The 22805-nt window shown below is 40.9% G+C and overlaps 1 protein-coding gene across 6 annotated transcripts in view; it reads right to left on the bottom strand.

Moving 5' to 3' along the window:
• Positions 1 to 22805, bottom strand: part of LOC116320837 (phosphodiesterase 4D interacting protein) — an 86151-nt gene that overhangs the window by 2156 nt on the left and 61190 nt on the right. For 3 of the 6 annotated variants that reach the window (XM_039601064.1, XM_039601059.1, XM_039601060.1), the window contains 17 exons: positions 21253 to 21488; positions 21056 to 21101; positions 9781 to 10049; positions 9366 to 9503; positions 9047 to 9241; positions 7750 to 8034; positions 6799 to 6930; positions 6499 to 6618; positions 6152 to 6341; positions 5860 to 5984; positions 4607 to 4723; positions 4370 to 4474; positions 3738 to 3925; positions 3326 to 3457; positions 2362 to 2500; positions 634 to 680; positions 320 to 443 (listed from right to left, as the gene is read on the bottom strand). In XM_039601064.1, the coding sequence (XP_039456998.1) occupies positions 320 to 443; positions 634 to 680; positions 2362 to 2500; positions 3326 to 3457; positions 3738 to 3925; positions 4370 to 4474; positions 4607 to 4723; positions 5860 to 5984; positions 6152 to 6341; positions 6499 to 6618; positions 6799 to 6930; positions 7750 to 8034; positions 9047 to 9241; positions 9366 to 9503; positions 9781 to 10049; positions 21056 to 21101; positions 21253 to 21488 (2588 nt within the window). The remainder of the gene's footprint in view (positions 1 to 319; positions 444 to 633; positions 681 to 2361; positions 2501 to 3325; positions 3458 to 3737; positions 3926 to 4369; positions 4475 to 4606; positions 4724 to 5859; positions 5985 to 6151; positions 6342 to 6498; positions 6619 to 6798; positions 6931 to 7749; positions 8035 to 9046; positions 9242 to 9365; positions 9504 to 9780; positions 10050 to 21055; positions 21102 to 21252; positions 21489 to 22805) is intronic. The other 3 variants (XM_039601061.1, XM_039601063.1, XM_039601062.1) reach the window with 3 other exon arrangements.

Below are 22805 nucleotides of genomic sequence, written 5' to 3'. Positions count from 1 at the left end.
AACTGGTTAGTATGGTCTCACTGCACTATTTGCTTTTCTAGTAAGCAAACTGACGTTACTAGTTATCGTTTATGTCCAAATGATGATTAGCAAGAAAGACGAACATTAGGAAGGAAAGCAACGTGTTAGTGCTTGCTTAGTCTTTTACATACAAGTATGCTGTTTACCTGTTTAGTAGTATCTCAGTCAGCCTTACATGCTGCATGATTATGTAGTATTGAAGTGGCTTTATTGGCTACATGCAAACATTTTTTAATATATACTGTAGGTTCTTAATCGAAAAGCAAGCAGCTTTACCACCCAACACGCCAGACTGTACCTTTACCAGGCCAGAGTTGTGAGGATGAGGATGAGGAAGAATAAGAGGAGGAGAGCAGTGAGGGAGGAGAAGGAGGAATGGGAAAAGGAGCTTGGTGCAGGGAAGAAATCCTGAGTTCATTCTCCTGAGGACACTCAGCAGGAGACAGGAAAGAGGAAGAAAGGTAAAGAAAACAAACATCTTTTTCTAATGACCAAAAGTGTGAGGGATGTCATCACCCACCCACTTAGTTGTTCTCACTTATGGGAATACAACACTTATTGTGGATAATGATACCGAAACCAGGATTAATATGAGGTAACGAGTGAACTGACCTGTAAGTTGGTCTTGGCTTTTCTCAAGACATCGCGTGTTCTCAACACTGTAAAAAAGAAAAACATACAGAATCATTATCATTTCTTTTTCTGAGACAGACTGTAACAACGGTGAAAACATTACACATGACCATGATTACACATGATCAAAATCTCAGACTTTTCATAAACGCTCCATTTCAGACTCTATGAACAACAAAGGCATGCCATATGAGGCACCTGTGGCTCAGGAGGTGCAGCAGATCATCACTAATCACAAAGTTGGTGGTTTGATCCCCAATTTAAAAGTATTTTCCAAGTGCTGTTAAATAGAGCAAAGATTTTTTAAACACAGCTTTTCCAAACATCCTCATTTTATTATGGATGCTTACAATATTTTACTTTTGGACCAAATTATTTCGCAAGTTCAAAACTATTCAATGCTAATAGTCAATCGTGCATCCCTTTTGCTGGATAACAGTCATTTGTTGTTTCACACACATCATCTGAGCAAATTTCTCAAGTTCCTCCAGATTTGATGGTCTTTTGCCATTAACCTTGGTCTTCAACACCCCACAGTTTGCAGTGATCAAGTTTTTCTGCCGACCGCTTGAGGTTTTCTTTCAAAATCTTCACATATGCTTCTTTCTTCATGATTTCTTACATTCAGATGATATTCCCACGTCACCTACCCTTAGGAAGGCTGGCTGTTCGATCCCTTGCTGCTTCAGTCTATGTACACGCAAAATATCCTAACTTGTAGAAAAAAAGTCTTTGTGTGAATGAGGCAAGTTTTGTAAAGTGTTTTGAGTGCTCAGGTGGAGTAGAAAAGCACTATATAAGAAACAGTCCATTTCCAGCCCACCGAGTGTTTCACTGTGAGGACGGTCTTCTTGGGTTGTACGCCTCTTCAAGCATAAGCAGTCTCTAGGTTTAACTCATCTGACCAAAGGATGTGCTTCCAGTATGTATAATCTTTCTCCGGGTTGTCCTGGAGTTTTCCTTGGGCTGCACCCTTGCAGTCTGTTCCTGTGCATGGTTCTAGTGATCGTCTTCTTCTTGGTTAAGTCATTCACTTGTATCTTAGCAGCTGTTCGGGAATCTTTAGATACACCTCTCACTAGTTTTCTTTGAATTTCACTTCCTACCTCTACCAGGCTTGTTCTGTACCGTGTGCCACTCTTTGAACTCTCTCTTGTCACTCCAGTTCTTGACACTTTAAAACACCATGTATCTCAGTGTCTTCCATCTCAGTTTTAGACGAACTTAGTCTAACCCTCAGTTTTAACTTGATTTTACAAGCTTTGAGCACTGCATAGGTGAAGAACGTTATTAGACAGGAATAGTTTGTGCTGAATAAATAGAAATTTTGTATGCTTTATTAAAAAAACAAGCATATTTAGAAATGCTGTGTTGAAAATCCCTTTCTCTGTTAAAAAATGCACTAAAGAAAATTTTGACAATAACTTGTATGAATGTGTGTGTGACTCGGTGAACGAGGCTTGTAGTAAAAAGCACCTTGAGTGCTTTATTAGAAATGAGAAAGTACCAGAAAGTATAAGTACCAGACAATCTGCCATACCCCTTTGGCATGCAACTCTAGCTGTGACCACAGAAGCCCCGCCCACAATCTGTTCATACCAAGTGTAGCCAATAAAAAGAAATCTCCCTTTAAGGGACGAGAGCCTCTCTACACTTAACACATGGTTTTATATGTGCTATTAGAGTTTTTTGGAAATGTGTACTCACATTGGCTGACTATAAAGTGCTCCATGCTATCTTTGGTGCCGCTGGAGCTCTTCACTCTCTCCATTGTGTCCTTCAGAGCCTGTTCTTGCTCTGAGAGCTTCAGACGGAGAGAAAGGACCTCCTCCCTCAGAGACTGATTCTAAATAGCAAAAGACAGGTAGATGGCTCTTTAAGCTCTTGGAGATGCATACACTGACATGCAGAACATGCGAGTACAACCTGAAATAATAAAGGCAGCTGCAGCAGTTGCAGTAAATGATACATTTTTGTTCATTTACTGCATTACATTTCATTTGTTCATTTTGTTCATTTCATCCAGCTCGTATAATCTTTGGGGAAAAGTTAGTAAATCTTTTACTTCTAAGTAAAGTATGTGCACAGGCACCTAACAGGGTTCACCTCACAGGGGGCAACTGTATCACCCTCATGTTTTTCTATCAGAACAAGCTTACTTAGTGACACTTACTCTGTGTAGGGTGGTGTGATTCTTTCTGAGAGCCTGAGGAAAAGGAGCAGGATCATTTAGCCCTGACAGATGTTTAAAAAAATGATTTTGAGCAGAATGTTTTTGTTATATAAACTTCAAATTTAATGGGAGTTAGATCTAAAAGTGGCAAATTAGATATATATATATATTTTATATAGGTTTAAAACACTAATTGATTACATATTATAGCAGCAAAGTCTGCTTTTATTTGAGTTTTTTCAGTGATACAAATGCCCTCATCCAGTGTTAAAACTGGTCCTGTTGTAACACACAGTCTTGCATTAAACTGAATATTTTAGTCAATTTTAGTAAATACGACTATCAAGAAATATTTTTTCCACTTCTCTTCTTATGTATTAATGCTGAGAAAAGAAATTATGCGTGGCAAGAAAAAAATAGTAATACAGTGATTTTGGTCTCTCGTTTTTAAAATCCCAAATCAGATTTTCTCTGTGACACCAGGAAATACTTTCTGACCTGTTGGACTTCCTCAGATTTAGGCAGAGCTGCTCTCCAGAACACGCAAAGCAGCGACTCAGCCTCATCCAGTATCTGCCGCAGCGTTTTGGTGTCCAGCAGCAGCTTCTGAACAGAACCCCAGTCTGAAAGCTGGAACACAAAATGCATGAAGTCAATATAATGCGCATTAATTATGAATATATTTATTTCTATTTATGTATGAGAGGTTTTTGCCAGGGCGGCGGCACTTGTTCGTGTCGCTTCTGTTATGAGAAAAGTTATTTACAGACCTGACAGCACATTCCAGAGACCACCCCCTCTTACAAGGCACTAATAATTTTTATCTCATCTGCTCTGGACTTTAATGAGGACCATAATTTAGTAAATGAATCTCAAGTTATATTGAACAAAAAGGTTTTTGAGCTCTTACCTGATGAAAGGAGAACTCCTGTGAGGTGCTCAGAGAATAAAGAGCAGTCTCCATCTTAAGGAGGAGCGCACTTCCCTGGAGGATGTGCTGCTGCAGAACTTTGAAGTCATCAATGTGGCCAACTGCATGGCGGCCATGACAGTTATAAAAACAGCCATCTGTGTGATGTCCATGCAGGGTTGAGGCTGCTGAAAAGGAAAACGAGAGAACTGTGTCCAGTGCAGTCTTCTCTCTATAGATGTCACTTATTTGATTTAAGAGTACAGAAATCCCACATTTTAAAAAAAAAAAAGAACCTTTAAATGCCATAAAGGTACAGGTTCAAACTTAAGCCAGGAAGATGTGCAATAACCACACATTATCAGTGACATGAGGCAAGGAGTTATTATTTGAAAGAATTGTGGATTTGTGGATGTGGACTCAAAACATACATGATTACTGTTATTTCCTTTTTTGCTCAGACATAGTGTTCCCCATAGCCAACTGCTAATAGTTTCTGGTTTCATGTAAAATTATTCACACTGAGGGATACCTGAACAAAGCTTGCGGAATAATGTTTTCATGCTTAAAGTTATGATTATTATGGGTAGGATTGCATCGTCACAGTGCAAGTGCTGCTTGAAATATCTCACCCAGATCAGTTGCTCCAGTTTCCTCTGTGTGTTTCTGCATAGCATGCAAAGGAGAGGAAGGACTGAAAAGTCCAGTGTCTCTCACAGGTGGAGAGGGAACGCTATCTGTGGAGACAGATTCCCATCAGTACTGACCTTAAAGTTTCCTTGTTGATACATTTTTGTAATTCTAGTGCTGTGATCTGCCATATTTGTCAGGATTTTCAGAAACAGTCCAGGTGTTTCAGATATACTGACCGCTGAAGAGCTGCCTCCTGGCTTGAGGCTGCGTGTCAGCTTCTCTGCTCAGCTGCTGCTCCAGCTGAATGTGCAGCTCTTTGGGATCAAAGACTGTTGTGCTGTCACTGCCCTGACCTGTTAGAGAACACACAAATACTGGTGATTAACAAAGAAAGCAGACAATGTGTCTTCTGTGTGGGAGCGAGAGATTAAGAAAAGAAGCAGGTCCTCATTGTAACTTCAATGTGAAAATCATCTAATGTGTCACTTTTCTGAAGAAATTTTTAAGTTCACAAACTCACACACATGGACCAGTTTTCATATTACTGCATCCCTAAACAGAAACATAATTCCAGCAGCCGTCTTTTATGAATGGCAGCTCATAGAAAAAATCCCACTTGGAAAATAGTGATTGATGCCAGTGGGGTTCATTTATTAATATATGTAAAATAATCCAAACAAAATAAGTGTGCATGCAAAATTTTTTGGCTGATTAATGAAACGTGAAATGTTTTTCATCAGAGATGAAAAATAAGATATAAGAAGGAAGCAGGTGGAGGAGATGAAGAGCCTCCAGCGCAATGGAAGTAGCAAACTGACAAGAAATGAATGCCATTGATGACATCCAGCAAATATGCAAGTCTTTTTAGTAAATGCAGCTTTAATATGCTAAGCATTTAGGCTTAGGTATATTGGCTAAAGCTTGAACATACACTTTTTCACTCAATTGTTTGTGTTGTACGTTACATTTAAATTCTTTATTGTTATTTAACTCTATGATTTTTTTTTTACATTGTTCAGGAAAACAAAATAATTGCCAACATAAGTTTAAAACATAAAACAGACTGGTATACATGTGGTCTGGGGAAGTTTTAAATTGGTTTATAAAGTATTAAAAAAATTAATGTAGGAAAATACTGATGAATTCTCGATACGTGCATGTTTCTATGCACTGTTTAAGCACAGTTTTGTGTGTGCACCATGTTTAGAATTAAAAATATTACTTCTAGAATACTTAGAGAAATTTTGCATTACTCATTTTCCTGCCCTGCGATAAATTGGCCACATGTCCATAGTGTATCTTGCATCTTGACTGCTATGATAGACTCCAGCACCACAATGTCTCTGAATTCAGTAAAGACAAATGGATGGATGGATGGATGGATGGATGGATGGGTGGATGGGTGGATGGATGGATGGATGCTTTTCTTCACTACATCGAGTTAAAGCCGCTTACTGATCTGAACAGGTGACTGTGTGTTGATTCTTACCAGTGGGCGCATTTGTGGTGACTCTCCCCTTTTTGCGATACACCTGCAGCTCACATTGAAGAGAATGGACCAAACTGCGGCTCTCACAAAGCTGCTGCCGGAGAACAGTCAACTCATGCTGGAGCCTGAGGTATTTCATAAAACGCATGAAATCATGTTATTTATTACCTACGATTTCTTTAAGATATGTGTTTCCTTCAAAATAGTCCCACTAAAATGTCTAAAAAGTGTTAGACTCCAAGTATTCCAGTGACAAAAATTAAGCACAGAGCTAGAGAAACAAACAGACTACCTGTTGATGGTTTCCTGGTTCCTCAGTCTGTCTTGTTTCAGGTGTAAAATCTCCTGACTCTGAGCTTCAGCCTCAGTTTGGAGCTTCCTGGTTTGCTCTGCCCACTTCTCAGCCTCTAGCTCCACCTCCTTCACCCTGGAACGCTCCTGGAGCGCCACCTCCCTCAGCTGCTCTGCCTCCTTAGTGCTCTCTGCATGATACATAACAACAGAGCAGAGTGGATATTTTGAATTTTTTTGTCTGATTTCAGGCAGTGATATTTAAGAAGAATCACATTTACATTCTGAATAAATAATATAAATAATGACTCTTGAGCTTATGACATGGTAGTAACCATTGTACTGTACCTTTGGTGACCTGCTTCAGCTGATTTTGTAGACTAACATTTTCCTCTTTTAGAAGTCTAATCTCACTGGCAAGCTGGTTGACTGATTCCAGTCCCTGGATGTAAATATTGGTAGGAGCACCTTTGGAGGAGATGGAGACAGAGGAGTGAAAAATAAGTGAATGACAGAAGAAACCATCTTTGTAAATTCAATTTAAAGCAATAAAATTTCTATAACATATTTTGTTAGAACTAAATTCAATGCTTTTCAAAACTTTAAGCCCTGCAGATAACACGAACAGTGTTTGTTTGTCTCTGTTACCTTTCTCAGTGGTGGTTCGGGCCAGTTTCTCCTCCAGCTGTTGTCGGAGACGGTCGTTGGTGTGGATGGAGTCCTCCAGTCTCTGCCTCAGACTCCTGATTTCCCTCAAGTGCTCCTTCATCAGGTCTGAACCTGTAGCAGACAAAGTGCAGAGTGAGTGTCCGTTGTGAAATCACCATCCACACTCACCTAATAAACTAATAAGGCAAGAAAAAGATCATTAATTGTCAAAAACAGCGACTGATTTTTGAGTATTTTAATTCCAAACATGTCTGGATGTGTGTTTAACTAAAACCTTTCAAATGTTATTGCATATTTAATCCATGTTCAATAAAATAAAACTTCCTATACATGATTTAAAATTTCAGTTCATTTGCAACACAGCGCTCACAAAACATTCAATATGTTTCAGATCAATTTGATCTTATTTATAGCGCCACAACAAAAGTTGCCTGAAGGTGCATTCACAGCCTGATGTATTGAATGTTTGATTCGTAAAACAAAACAAAAAATCTACATGTCTTTTCTGGCTTTGATCCCAATACATCAGCAAAATGAAAGAATAATTCAGAAGCCGAGCTTTTATAGTATTCATTTGAAAAGTCTGCAATTTTTTAAACTTATTACAAACCTATAACATCTCGTCTTTGACCATTTTGCAAACAAATATTCCAAACTAATTTCAGCCCAGTGTTATGCAATTTTTGTTGTTTTTTTCTTAGTATTTCTTTTAAGGCTATAAGAAAATAAGAATAAGAATATGCATTTAATGTCCCAGCTAAGGAAATACAGTTTAGACTATTTTACTCCACCAGTTTGATAAAAACATATTACATAAGCATACCCAGGCCCTAGTGTCAGTACGGAACTTGTACATACAAAACACTGAACAATTTTCTAAACATAAACACCCATAAATCAAAGAACCCATCAGGCACATTAAAGCTTTACCTGTGTGACTGTTGCCTGACTGGTACCCTGAGGATCCTGATGACAGGTCAGCCCCAGTTCTCACTGCTCGATTTCCATAGCTCACATCCCACAATGCACTGCTCTCCAGGAGGCTGGCCCCAGCTTTCATTGTCAAGCTGGCATCCAGACTACTGTTGCTAGCAGCACTGCTGAAAGGAGAAGGTTGGAGTCCTTGGTAGGAGAGAGGCAGTAAGTCAAAGGAGTCCGGCTGCTGGTAGACAAATGGGAAACCCTGAAGCGGTTTGGCTTGAGGAGTAGAAAACCCTGCAGAGGATGAGAAGATTTAATGAAACAACTAAAGGAAAAGCGGATAGCTTATATATTGTGCAAATACATGGTCTGTTTTTTGTGTGTGTGTCTTAGAGAGACCAAGAGCAAGATGAAGGGATTTCTCCTGACATCGGGAGCAAGTTTGTTAATCAGCCAAATGAAATCTGTCTGGTTGGGGCTTTCTGAAAGCTCTAATTCCCATCAGTGTTTTAAGATCACAGCGAATCCCTCTCCAGCTGGAGGCTCTGGCTTCATTAAACATCAAGTGCAGAACAGTTGCTTAATGAGTAAGAAAGTACAGTGTGTTAAAGATAAAGGCAAAGGGATGACAGTGAGAAGAAAGAGACAAGGGCAGTTGGGGAGAAATGAATTATTAAAGCTGGTCAGCTCCCTCTCTGCTTAACTACAAGAAGCCATCTTATAACTTCATTATAGTGTACAATTCAGAGGTAAATATCGAGAAATTAGTAGAGTACAACTAAATGCAACATGTTATGTGCTCTAATTATGTGATGCTCTTTATTAAGACACACAAAATGTCAGAAATTCAGGATCTGCAACCAAATCAGAGCATAAAATCAGCCTCTATGCTGATCTAACAAATCCCCCACATATCTTTTAGAAAGTAAACAATACAAAGTAGTTCATTGGTATCATGCCCCAGTATTTTATGGGGCACTAATTACCATATAATGCACCAGCACAAGCATAAATGTGGCCAATGACATCGCCATCTTATGTAGGTTATGTCATAGGGTCCAAAAAGATGCCCTGTAGAAGTCTAAATCGATTCTAATGATTTAGACTTCTGAAGCATTCAGCAATTGTTGAGTAATCGTTACTCTTAGGCAGACTAAATGCATTTTATTTCACCAGCAGCTGCTTAATTTTGTAAAGAAATTCAAAGGATTGTTTCTGGAAGGAATCAGTTCTTGGTTGCACACTCCATTTAATTTGTTAAGTTTGAAGTGGGTCAAACACAAAAGCATGCACAGACATGACGCACTGCCTTTGTCTGCCAGCTGCCTTTGTAACATCTGCAGCTCCTGGTGCACCTCAGTCAGGGAGAAACCCATACCCCCACTGCTTTGGCAACGGGTTCGCAGGTTGGAAGGGCGAGGATGGAAGGGCAAGCGTGTCTTCTTGGTGGAGGAAGTGGGGGAAGTGGGAAAGGAAGTAGGGCTGAAAACTGAGACAGGAGCTGGGAGAAAAGGGGAAGGTAAATATGATAGACAGACACAAAAAAGCAAAGAATAAAGAAAGATACAGGAAGGAGCAGTTGCAATCTACACGAGTTGAAGGACATTTTCTGGGGTCCTTCCTACCTGTCTGACTCTGCATGCCTGTGTGTTGGGAGCTGGTGGATTGCATGCTGGAGCAGCTATGACAGGACTGGGTTCTGTGAGATGAGGTGATAGATGGAGGGATAGATGGATGGCGTGACACTGTTCCATGGTGACAATCTGGAAATGAAAAGACGTACACAAAACACTGATTCTATGCATTTTATGATAAAGAGTTGATACTGCAAAGGTCAAATGGCAAAACTGCAGTGCGGGACTTGCTCATTTTGTTCTCAAGAGCCTTAAAATGTATGTAAATGCTCTGCTGGAAACAGATCATCAATTGCAATTTCCTCACAAATGAGTAATATTTGCATGGAATTACACAAATATTCATAACTGGAATTCCCTCTGGATTGTGTTGGTTAAAAAAAGAAAGAAAGAAAAACACTCCCACCTGTGCTCACTTTGGCAGACGTCCGTGATTCATCCCGACCAAGCTCACTGGCAGCATCCACATCAGAGCACAACTCCAGGTCCTCAATTGTGGATCCATGCTCATCGGACACATAAGAGATGCGATCTGATTGGTCGGTGGTATCAGAGAGGGCGTGACCGCTGCAGGGTGTGTCAGAACGATGAGGATGATGGTGCTGCTGATGCTGGTTTAGTCTGGCACGGAGAGACTCAATGACCTTGTCCTTCTGCTGCAGCTCTTTACTGAGCCTGTATGCACGTGCACACACACACACACACACACACACACACACCATGGTCAATGCGCAATATATTTATCGTGCCAGATATAGCTAAAATGCAATCCTCCTCTGTACTCCCTAATTATTAGGCCACAAATAATGTGCAGATAACAATCTATTGATCAATTCTGCCAAACCAGCATTTATAGCCCCCCCCCGCTTCCCCGCTTCCCCGCTTCCCCACACACAGACACACACACAGAGAAACACACACACAAATTAAAATGAAAGGTAAAATGTTTAAAAGTACTGAAGCCTGATTTCTGTGTGCTAAGGAATCTGAGAGTAGTAGCTGCATGAGCTGTCTCCATGTGACTTAAAGGATAAGTATTATTAAGTAGTGCTGTACCAGGTGTGTGAGTCACCTGCCTGCTCTTCTCACAAAAGGCTTTGCTGACTGCATCATGTTGCTTTGGGGAAGCCTCTTAGTGACTAACACATACATGACACTGCATCAGATCACATGTGTAAGAATCTAGACTGACATTACACAAGTCACTGAAGAAAAACTAGAAAGGGTTTATGCAGCTAGAAGTCAAGAAGGAACAACAGTAGCACAACACACAAATAATAACACAAGTTGCATATGCACAGTTATAAGAAATAAATTATGCATCCCTATATGCCTCACATCATCTGTTTCTCTTGAATATGTGTTCTTGCATAGTCCATAGAATGCTGTGAAAAAGTATTTGTCCCCTTCAATATTTATATATATATATATATATATATATATATATATATATATATATATATATATATATATATATATATATATATAAACACCCAGCACGCCCCTGCGGGCGGTTTTTTTATCCTTCAAGCTCGGGTCCTCTACCAGAGGCCTGGGAGCTTGAGGGTCCTGCGCAGTATCTTAGCTGTTCCCAGGACTGCGCTCTTCTGGACAGAGATCTCCGATGTTGTTCCCGGGATCTGCTGGAGCCACTCACCTAGCTTGGGAGTCACCGCACCTAGTGCTCCGATTACCACGGGGACCACCGTTACCTTCACCCTCCACATCCTCTCGAGCTCTTCTCTGAGCCCTTGGTATTTCTCCAGCTTCTCGTGTTCCTTCTTCCTGATATTGCTGTCATTCGAACCGCTACATCGATCACTACGGCCGTCTTCTCCTGTTTGTCTACCACCACTATGTCCGGTTGGTTAGCCACCACCATTTTGTCCGTCTGTATCTGGAAGTCCCACAGGATCTTAGCTCGGTCATTCTCCACCACCCTTGGGGCATCTCCCATTTTGACCTCGGGACTTCCAGGTTATACTCGGCACAGATGTTCCTGTACACTATGCCGGCCACTTGGTTATGGCGTTCCATGTATGCCTTGCCTGCTAGCATCTTGCACCCTGCTGTTATGTGCTGGATTGTCTCTGGGGCATCTTTACACAGCCTGCACCTGGGGTCTTGCCTGGTGTGATAGACCCCAGCCTCTATGGATCTTGTACTCAGAGCTTGTTCTTGTGCTGCCATGATCAGTGCCTCTGTGCTGTCTTTCAGTCCAGCTTTGTCCAGCCACTGGTAGGATTTCTGGATATCAGCCACCTCCTCTATCTGCCGGTGGTACATACTGTGCAGGGGCCTGTCCTTCCATGATGGTTCCTCGCCTTCCTCCTCTTTCTTGGGTTTCTGCTGCCTGAGGTATTCACTGAGCACTTTCGGTCAGTTGGGGCCATCTTCCCAATGTATTCTTGGATGTTCGTTGTCTCATCCTGGACTGTGGTGCTGACACTCACCAGTCCTCGGCCCCTTCCTTCCGCTTAGCGTACAGCCTCAGGGTGCTGGACTTGGGGTGAAACCCTCCATGCATGGTAAGGAGCTTTCTTGTCTTTATGTCAGTGGCTTCTATCTCCTCCTTTGGCCAGCCTATTACCCCAGCAGGGTACCTGATCACGGGCAGGGCGTGGGTGTTGATAGCCCGGATCTTGTTCTTACCGTTCAGCTGACTCCTCAGGACTTGCCTGACCCTCTGCAGGTACTTGGTGGTTGCAGCTTTTCTAGCGGCCTCTTCATGGTTCCCATTCGCCTCACGGGATCCCCAGGTACTTGTAACTGTCCTCTATGTCTGCAATGTTGCCTTCTGGTAGTTCGATCCCCTCAGTTCTGACTACCTTCCCTCTCTTTGTTACCATCCGACTACACTTCTCCAGCCCGAATGACATCCCGATGTCATTGCTGTATAACCTGGTGGTGTGGATCAGTGAATCGATGTCTCGTTCACTCTTGGCATACAGCTTGATGTCATCCATGTACAGGAGGTGGCTGACAACCGCTCCGTTTAAGTAGTCGGTATCCGTAGCCAGTCTTGTTAATGATCTCACTGAGGGGTTCAGGCCTATGCAGAACAGCAGTGGGGACAGAGCATCTCCTTGGTAGATCCCGCACTTGATGGTGACTTGTGCTATGGGCTTGGAGTTGGCCTCTAGTGTTGTGCGCCACATCCCCATTGAGTTCCTGATGAAGGCTCTTAGGGTCCTGTTGATCTTGTACAATTCTAGGCATTCCAGTATCCAGCTGTGGGGCATTGAGTCATAGGCCTTCTTGTAATCAATCCAGGCTGTGCACAGGTTGGTCAGTCTGGTCTTGCAGTCTCGGCTGACTGTTCTGTCTACCAGTAGCTGGTGTTTTGCGCCTCTGGTATATATGTATATATATATATATATATATATATATACACATACACATATACATATATACATATATATATACATATATATATGTATATATATATGTCACACGTTTCAGATCATCAAACTAATTTTAATATTACATAAAAGTCACGTGTCAGAACTACCTTGACCTATGTGAAAAAAGTAACTGCCCACTTTGTTAAATTTATTAATTAAATGTGATTGACACAGTTTTTGGAAAGCTATGTTCAATTTCACCAGCCACACTCAGGCCTGATTACTGCTACACCCGATGAATGAAGAAATAATTTCAACAGAACCTTTCTGACAAATTGAAGTAACAAAGTCATTGACATCTATCAGTCTTGTGAGGGTTAGAAAGTCTAAGGCTTTGGAACTCAGGCCCATGGTCCTCCACAAATGAATAAAGTCGGAACAATTGTGAGCCTTCCCATGAAATGCATTGATGGCACATCCAGGAAGTCACAAAATAACCCAGAACAATATCTAAAGACCTGCAGGCCTGACCTGGCTCAGTAATGGAGGAAGGTCAGGTTCACAATTCAACAGAGGCTGTGCAAAAATGGCATCCATGCGAGCGTTCCAAGGAAAACCACTGCTCACCAAAAAGAACACAAAGGCTCATATTTGCATCTTGATGAGCCTCAAGACTTACGGAAAGAGATTCTATTGACTAAAGATACAAAAGTTGGACTTTGGACACAACACTAGTAACCATCAGCATACAGGGCAAACTGGGTAGTTTTGTTCCATTCTCCTTGTCCAGGTGGTTTTTGAGCAGCTCCTCCTCTGCCTCCACCTTTGGACTGAGGTACTCTCTTGGGCTCTGCCTGCAACCCACTATCCATCAAGACTGCATACTGTCAGACGCTTTGCCTTTACTTAAGCAGCGGTACGATCACAAAAAAGAGGGGAAATACCTCATGCACAGGTATTTAACCACACAGCATGCAATTAATTTGCACAAACGTAAAGTCTTTGATATGCTGCTTAGCTGCTTTGGTGGTGACTCTCAAAGTGGAACCAATGAGAACCAATAATTGAATCAATAAGGAATCGAATCGATAAGTGATATCAATAATGGAATTGCAATTGCTGAATTGGTATCAATTCCCATCTCTAACTGCACCCCATGGTCACTGGTCAGAACGATTTACCTGTTCAGTCACAAGGACCTTCCTGCTCACAGATGGCTTCACTCCTTGTGCTCGCCTCCTTCCGACTCACTCCTGTGAAACTCTCCACCCTCCACTGTGCTCGACTCCTCAGTTCTGGAACCCAATCTGCCATCATCAGCTAATGAAATGTCTACCTGTTCACAGACCCTTTCTCACCGCTGATGTTGAATGAAACTCCGGCTCACACACCCTCGCTGATCCTGAACTATATAGACAAACGTTTGCCCTTCGTCTGACACTGTTCATTGGGTTTCGTATTCATGTAATCATGACAAACACAGCATTTCATAAAATGTCACACCATTAGACAAACACAGTGGTGGAAGGGTAATGGATGGAGGTTGGTTAAAAGGATGGATGGATGGAAGGTTTTGGAGGGCTCCAGGGTGCAGCAACTTTCTCACATGGTTCCATTTAGCTTTGCGTAGCTTTTTCCCTTTAATAAATGAAATCATCAACTGGGCAGCTCGGTGGCACAGTGATTAGCAATTGCCTCACAGAAAGAAGTTACTGAGTTCAACTTTGCCTTTCTGTGTGGAGTTTATATGTTCTTTGTATTTGCGTAGGTACTCTCCGGGTACTTTGGCTTCCCCCCACATGGTTAACTCTGTATAAAGACAGGAATTTGATGGGAAAAGTACTCTGTCCAGTCCAGTAAAGAGTGAGCTCTAAAATCTTTTTGAGCAAGCCCACAGCTGTCAGGAGCAGACATTTATATCCTCCCACAGCTTTTTGGGGTGCATTTTAGCCTTTATTGGATAGAGACAGTGTGGACAGACAGGAAAGCAACCCAGGCTCTTACTTTCTGGCAGACAGGGCTGCCTGCTCACCCACTGAGCTAAACTGGCCCCATCCATCCATGGTCTTTAACCAGTAATTAGGGTGGGCACTGTAATGCACTAGGAGGATCCCAGCACCCACTGCACCAGCAAGGTTCATACCCAGTGGCAGTCAGGGTGCTGATGTCCAGCCTGTAGACGTCTGCGTGTCCCTCCAAGGATATGTCTTTCCAGACCATCACTGACCTACCACCAATATCTCTCACATGTGCTCAGGGTGAACATGCTCTCATATGAGAAAAGCACAGGGTCCTAATGGTGGACTTGTCAATTATGGTATTCTATGGCAAATGGCTACCGGGCTCCATGGTGCCCAGAGCTCACTAGTGGATGTCAGGCCACCCTCATGACCCTATCCAAATGTGAAACTAGTGAAAGAAGATGGATGAGGAGGAAAAAAATGCCAGTGTCCTACATCTGTGAAACTATTCTTGATCTGGGGCTTGTCTCATAGTTGCCATTTAGTATGTTATTAATTTAATTAACACCAAAACAACTGAAACTGAATAACAACACCTTCTCCTACGTAACTGACCAGAACAATATCCAAGAAGTTTTACTGATTTCATGCTATACTCTGATGGAAAATTATTCTTTTATTTTTTTGAGCAGTGTTATGAATATTACTTCTCAAAAACCACAAATTATCCTTTTTGACCTTCATGTTTGTTTTTACTAAACTACAGACGAATTCAAGAAATAGCCAACCAAGCAGATTAGTAAGGTGCTGGAAGACTAGAGCAGCTAGAACAGCACTGATTGTCCAAACCTGCTGAACTCTAATAAAAGAATGGAAAAAGACGAACACACTGGTCAACAGCCATCAACGATAATCATCTGAGATTAGATTTGGTGAGTGTGAAGGCCACATTCATCAGATGATGAAGGCAAACACTCAGAACAACATATTGATCTCTTATGATAGCAGTAGTCTGCCAGTTTCCCCCACTTCCAACATTTACTCTAAACAAACTAGATGCTTTGCTCGTATAGTTAATGCATAAACATGACTGTAACTAAAATAACAGAAGCCTTGCTATACTGTTTCAAATTGATAACATGTTTCTTTTTTTGTGCTGTCTTACTTGTCGAGCTGTGTGAGCATTGCTCTCCTCTCCCTGTCGGTGTGTTTCTTCAGCAGCAACAGCTCTCTCTCCTGAGCTTTCCACTCCCACAGGGAGAAAGAGAACAGAGAGTCTCTGTACAGTGGGCTGCTTTTAGACAGCATGACCTTCCACAGAGGAGCCATCACCCACCCTCAGTCACCCTCCGCTCCTAACACCCTCCACCAGGATGAGCGACCATGCCTCCTCTGTCTGCACCGTTTCTATTGAACTCTGCTGCAGTTTGTTCTTCTCTGCCGGGTCTCCAGAGGTAACAGAGAATGGTTCACTGGCATAGATGCAGAGATTCCCAAAATGTGTGTGACAGAAGGTACATTAGACAGGCAGGGCATAACACAGCAGCAGGAGGGATGACAGAATGCGCGGGTGATAAGGTGAAAAGCACAGAAAATCCTCATTAGGTTTGGGCTTCCCAGGGAGGGGTGTGGACCTTTCACAAACAGATCCTGCGAGTGTACTCAATCTGTCTATAGGTGATAGACAGACAAGCCAAATAACAATACTTGGATTAAGAGAGCAAAGAGTGAAGTCTGAAAAACAGAAAATGTTGTAAATCGACCACAACAGCTGAGCCTGATGATTAGGTGAAAGAAGAAAGAACAAAAACTTGCATGATCAACAAATTGAAAGTAGGGGTAATTGAAAAAGAAGAAGATAAGAAGATGAGCAGAAATATAAAAGTTTAAAAGTGGAAAACAGATAAATTACTCCACTCCCTGAGGAAATTCTGCACTCCACAGCTCTTTCCTTTTCTGATGTTGTTGCTCCTAGGTTCACGACCGCTTGAATAATTCCCTGAAAAGAAAGCCTCTTGTTGCTACTCTTGGCACAATCTTTCACTCCACCAGCAAATGCACAGCTGCAGCAGCAGCAGGCCTGAGGCAGAGATGTAGTGACGAAAGATTTAGAAGGAAACAGAGTTATGCATCTAAATCAAAGTCCAGATCCTGAGGGCTTATATGTTCATGCTCCAGCAACCATCAGAAAAAAACAGCTGAATGAAAGATCACGCACAAAGCATTGCTTCTTCTTTCTTCTGCTTGCTGATGTGTTTTCTAGCCACACCAATCTATCCATAAAAACATGTAAGCGTCGTCTTAGATGCAAACATGCAATCACAAAATGAAAATGTATTTATTTCAAGGTCTCAGAATATAAAAGTATCCTCCACTGGAATTAAAAAGCTTCAGGTTGAAGGAAAAATCCCTTATGCCCAGCCTTCTGTCCACAAACACAAAAAAATCCAGGTTTATGGTGAGTAAATCTTACATAACAGAAATCGGTGCTCTGCTGGATGCATAGTGTCACGCGCTGCTCCTGATACACTGAAGCAAAATGACGCTCTCTCTGACGGGCTTCATTGCTCACGTTTTCTCTCTTTCTCGCTCACTCCCTCTGTGTGTGTGTGTGCGCGCGTGCGCACGTGTGTGTCTGTGTGTTTAGCTCCTCTTGACCTATTTCTGTCCCCATTTGAGGTCTTAATAACTTAACCTGATTAGAGGCCATGCCCTGAGCCAAATGCAGCAAAAAGCCTAAGCAGTATTACGCTATCAGTGCAGTCACTCATGTTATGTACTGTACATTTGGCCTGCTATCCATGTTATGTAGATACTGTTGTCCCTCAGAAAGACCACCCCAAGTGTAAGTTCTTATTACCTGTGGCTACACTTTAACAACTTACAGCAGCCATGTGCATAAGACCATGCAAAATATGTACTAGCGTCAACGCCTATAAATTGGTGGAACCTCACAGCCTGGCAGGAAATTCATTTTCTAATATGAGTTTAACACTGTGAAAAAATGTGCTGTATTTTGAATGAAAGTAGATTTGTTTTTAAACCTAAATAAACACAACATAACTCTACCTTCCAGCTAACATGGACAATGCTTTTAAAGACAACCAACTTGTACAGGATCGTCATATTGGTTCAGGAACAGTAAATATAATTGGTTTGCGTTTTTCTGTGTTGTTCTGTTAAAACAGTGTAGGTCAGTATTTGCAAATTTAGATCCATTTAAAAAGCTAATTGGTCATCAGGCAATCAGTGCTTTCTTTAGATTGTATTTTAGCAAACATGTCTGAAACTTTGAGTGTTTAAACATAATCGTACTTTAGTAGCTAAAATAGATACTGTAATTTATTCTGTGTTTATTACACATTCTATGAAAGGGGTTCTGGATCCCTGAGGCATTGTGCTACTTTCAAAGAAACAAAATCAGTGGTAAACAACACAATTTTCACACGTCTCACCTGTTTTTCTTGATATCAGGACATCTTGTATGCAAATCTGTCTGATTATTCATGCATTTACAAGCTGACAAACATAACTGACCACACAGTTCAACAGTTCAATGCAACCCCATACACACTGTATGTCCACTCATAATCAGAGGGAAGGCTAAATTTCTGCCACAGAAAACACACTCGCTGATTCTCCTTCACATCTGGTCAACCATCTGTGCTGGAATAACACGTTGGCAGATTACTGCAGGCCTCCCCCTGTTTATGTCTCCCTTAGGACGAGCTCTAATTTTTCATATAGCACTGTTTGTTTTTCAAGATTTGACCCAGCACTCACTTTTATCCAACAGCAGTGGTGGAGCTCTAAGGACCAAGCCAGTGTTTTAATGTGTTTACGGTAATTGACTGAAATTCATGTAACTGTTCGTACTTTTTAATGAGCATTAAGTATTTTTGTGACAGATTTACAGTCTGTGCTTTTGACCTCTCGGGCAGCCATGTGATTCTTTTCTTTTCACTCATGCATGAAAATCGAAGAGCTGTGTTATGAAACAAAATTCAATGTTGTGTTACAAGTGATTGAACATCCAGGACAGTCATTGCTCAAGCAAAAGAAATGAGCTGCCAAAATCTGTGCTTATAGCTTTTGCTTAATGGAGCCTTGTAAAACTGTGTTCTTTCCTCATAAAGCTGTGATGATACATTAAATGGCATTGAACACACTAATCAGGTGCCTGTGTGTTACAAATTCTTTAAACTAAACAGCTTTCTGCTGAAGAAATATTAAAGATTTGCACTTGCGCTTGAGGTTGTGGATTATTAAAGAGAAACTAAGATTTGATATTTGATTAGCAGCACTGTGTCAAATTAAAGCCAGTAACCAGATTCTTACTCTGGATGGCATTACCTTGGCCTCCAGTAACACTGTGAGGAATCTTGGAATAATTTTGACCAGGATATGTCCTTCAATGCACATATTAAACAAATATGTAGGACTGCTTTCTTCAATTTGCGCAATATCTCTAAAATTAGAAACATCCTGTCTCAGAGTGACGCTGAAAAACTAGTTCATGCATTTATTACTTCTAGGCTGGACTACTGTAATTCATTATTATCAGGATGTCCTAAAAACTCCATAAGAAAGCCTTCAGTTGAACCAAAATGCTGCAGCAAGAGCACTGACAGGGACTAGAAAGAGAGAGCATATTTCTCCTGTATTGGCTTCCCTTCATTGGCTCCCTGTTAAATCCAGAATTGAATTTAAAATCCTGCTTCTCACATACAAGCTCTTACATAATCAGGCCCCATCTTATCTTAATGACCTTATAGTACCATATCACCACATTAGAGCACTTCTCTCTCGCACTGTCCTTGTTGTTCCTACAGTATTTAAAAGTAGAATGGGAGGCAGAGGCTTCGGTTTTCAGGCCCCTCTTCTATGGAACCAGCTTCCAGTTTGGATTCGGGAGACAGACATTATGTCTACTTTCAAGATTAGGCTTAAAACTTTCCTTTTTGCTAAATCATATAGTTAGGGCTGGACCAGGTGACCCTGAATCCTCCCTTAGTTATGCTGCAATAGGCATAGACTGCTGGGGGATTCCCATGATGCATTGAGTTTTTCTTCTTCAGTTACCTTTCTCACTCACTATGTGCTAATAGACCTCTCTGCATTGAATCATACTTGTTATTAATCTCTGTCTCTGTTCCACAGCATGTCTTTATCCTGTCTTCCTTGTCTCACCCCAACCAGTAGCGACAGATGGCCGCCCCTCCCTGAGCCTGGTTCTGCTGGAGGTTTCTTCCTGTTAAAAGGGAGTTTTTCCTTCCCACTGTCGCCTAAGTGTTTGCTCATAAGGGGTCATATGATTGCTGGGGTTTTCACTGTTTTATTATTGTAGGTTCTACCTTACAATATTAAGTGCCTTCAGTCGACTGTTGTGATTTGGTGCTGTATAAATAAAACTGAACTGAACTGAATTGCAGCAGGAAATCAGACTTGACATAGATTGTAAGAAAAAAAAAGACATGAAAATGCACACGGCTGCCGAGAGGAAGTGGAACGTTCAGCTTTTAAAATCTTAGTTTTTGTTCCCAGTACACACAGAAATAGATGGTTTTGTTGACCCTCCCCAACTCAGAAACATGTAGCTATTGATTAGTTCTTATAACAGCTTAGACTCGTCTTAAATACAAGGAACTTGAGTTTAAAAACTCACCATTAAGCATTATAAATGTATAACTCTACTTTAATACACAGAACTAGTAACTGTGATTGCATGGATTTATATTTCATTTCATGTCAGAAAGAAATGCAACTTCTTATAATTAAGCTTGTCTGCTTAAACAGGAAAGTATGTAGTTACTTTAGATTTCATATTTTAGTATTGTCCTACATTCTCCTGTAATGTTAATGGACCAAGCTGCTATTTCTATAGTTATTTCATTGTTATGTAATTATAGCTTAGTTATGTTATGTAAATGTATCTTGTGTATTGATGGGCTTTAATCTCTAATAGTGTATTGTGTTGTTGTACAACACAATACACTATTAGAGATTAAGTATCACTCTGAAGGTGCATCAATGTGGTATTTGAAAATGCAAAAGCTGTAAAATGCAGAATGACAATATGGTGGATTATGCCATTTTTCACATTCAGTATTCAGTATAACGTTTGAGATTGACCGAAAGCATTATAGGCCCCCCCAAAATATATTTTATTATGTGAAACATCTTTGTGTAGCTTAACATTTTTGGACCACAATAATTGTGAAGTGAAAATCTGATAGTGGAATGTAATTCATTTTTACACACACACACACACACACACACACACACACACACACACACACACACACACACACACACACACACACACACACACACACACACACACACACACAAACACAAAGTTGTAATGAGGACTGACCGGATGGCAAGTAGCTCTGTCTTATCTGGGTTTTCGGAACAATCTCCTGTTTGAAAACAAAGAAAAAGCATTAATATCATTAACTGTTATCTGCACTCCCTGTTCATGAGAAATCCATGGTGTCATTTGTAGTTTCTGAGACTTCACATCTGGTCTGATTTTAAGGCTGTACAATGAAACAACAAAAACAAACTCACTTCCACCAAATTTGGCATTAACTCTCTGTGCCAGAGCACTGCTCTGAGCTAACTGATCCCTGAAGCTCTGGCCCATGTAGTAGTCGATGTCGTTGGCTCTCAGCAGCTCCTCAAAGGCCTTGGTTGTGTCTCCCAGGTGCTGGGTGAGGATGCTGCACACACCCTGACCCTCTCGTAGCCGCTGGCGGAGGTGAGACAGCTCTTTGGCCTGAGCCTGGATCAGTGTGTCGAATTTTCTACACAATGTAGATAAAGAAGAGTGTAGCACACCTGACAATGTGTAAAATAATACATGAAAACCTGCTTTTTTTTATTGTTTGGCACTGTCTCATTCCATGGTGAAACTCGCTTCACTGTAGGCAGATGCTGATGTTATTTTCTCTCATCTGAGGGTGACAGTTTGGTTCTTCCAGATCTTTGCAAAATGGTGACGCATCTAAACAACTCTTACTTGCACTATTTGAAATGAAGATCTTGAACTCTGCAGTTGTTTACAAATAGCTCCAAGAGACCTTTCCAACTGTAAATCTACAGTTCTTCTTAAACCTTCTTAAAACTCATTAAAGATGTATGCTGTACGATTATTCAACGAGGGAATCTTTCAGAGTCCAAAGTTATCATGATATGCCCATTACTCACACCTGCTCCTAGTTTCTTTGGACTTAGTTCCTATGGGGGAAAGATTTCTATATATATTTTACCTGAGTCAGTGTCACAGTGTTGGAACCGAAACTTCACTGAAGCCTCACAGTTTATTCATAAATGGCAAATGGGGCAGCATGTTCCCAACCTCATGTTAGTTAATCCCCTCACTGTCAGGCTGCCGAGTTTACATAAAAGCATCTGTGGTTACACTTGATTACTAAAGCTTGATACTGACGAGCAATGTTTAAATGGGTTTTTGCTCATTTTAGGCAATTTCTGTCAATCAAACCCCCCAACCCCCACCCCCCGACCCCAGTGAGTCCATATTATGATTTTTTGTCTTTTAAAAATTATTTTCCTGGTTTATTTCTCCATAAAGTTACCAATAGATACAATTTTAATATATCTGATACATTATAAAGTGCATATAGTCATTTCACATAACAGGCTAATTAACACTTTACTTAAATGAGAGCTTTTTTAGATGACATTAATTAAAAACAGTGTTTCGAGAGTAAATGACTTAACAGTAGTCAAAGTGTTTCTGGTAGTTTTTCCCCCTCAGTATTGGTGAGGATCCCCAGAGAAGCTATAATGAGGGTTAAGCTATTATCATTTTAAAATGTAATACATATACAGGACAGACTGAGCTTAGCTGTGGATAGAAATTTTTAAAAATGTAGAGGCATGCTGTACAAAGCGCTTTATTCAATTCATCATTATCAGATGAAGGATTTTATTAATGGCATTCAAAAGGAAAATGATCAGTAAAAGACTGAATTACTGAAATTTACTGGAGGGATTTTACCTATATTTTGCCAATAATAGTAAAAGTTTGATTTAATCAAGTCAGATTTGCAAGCTTGTAGCTTTTTAATGAAGATATTCCTACTCTTCTCCAACAAATG

Source organism: Oreochromis aureus, linkage group 17 (genome assembly GCF_013358895.1).
Source record: "Oreochromis aureus strain Israel breed Guangdong linkage group 17, ZZ_aureus, whole genome shotgun sequence".
NCBI classification, from domain to species: Eukaryota; Metazoa; Chordata; class Actinopteri; order Cichliformes; family Cichlidae; genus Oreochromis; species Oreochromis aureus.
Note: the sequence above shows the minus strand (reverse complement) of the source record. Positions and strands in the feature narration are given on the sequence as shown.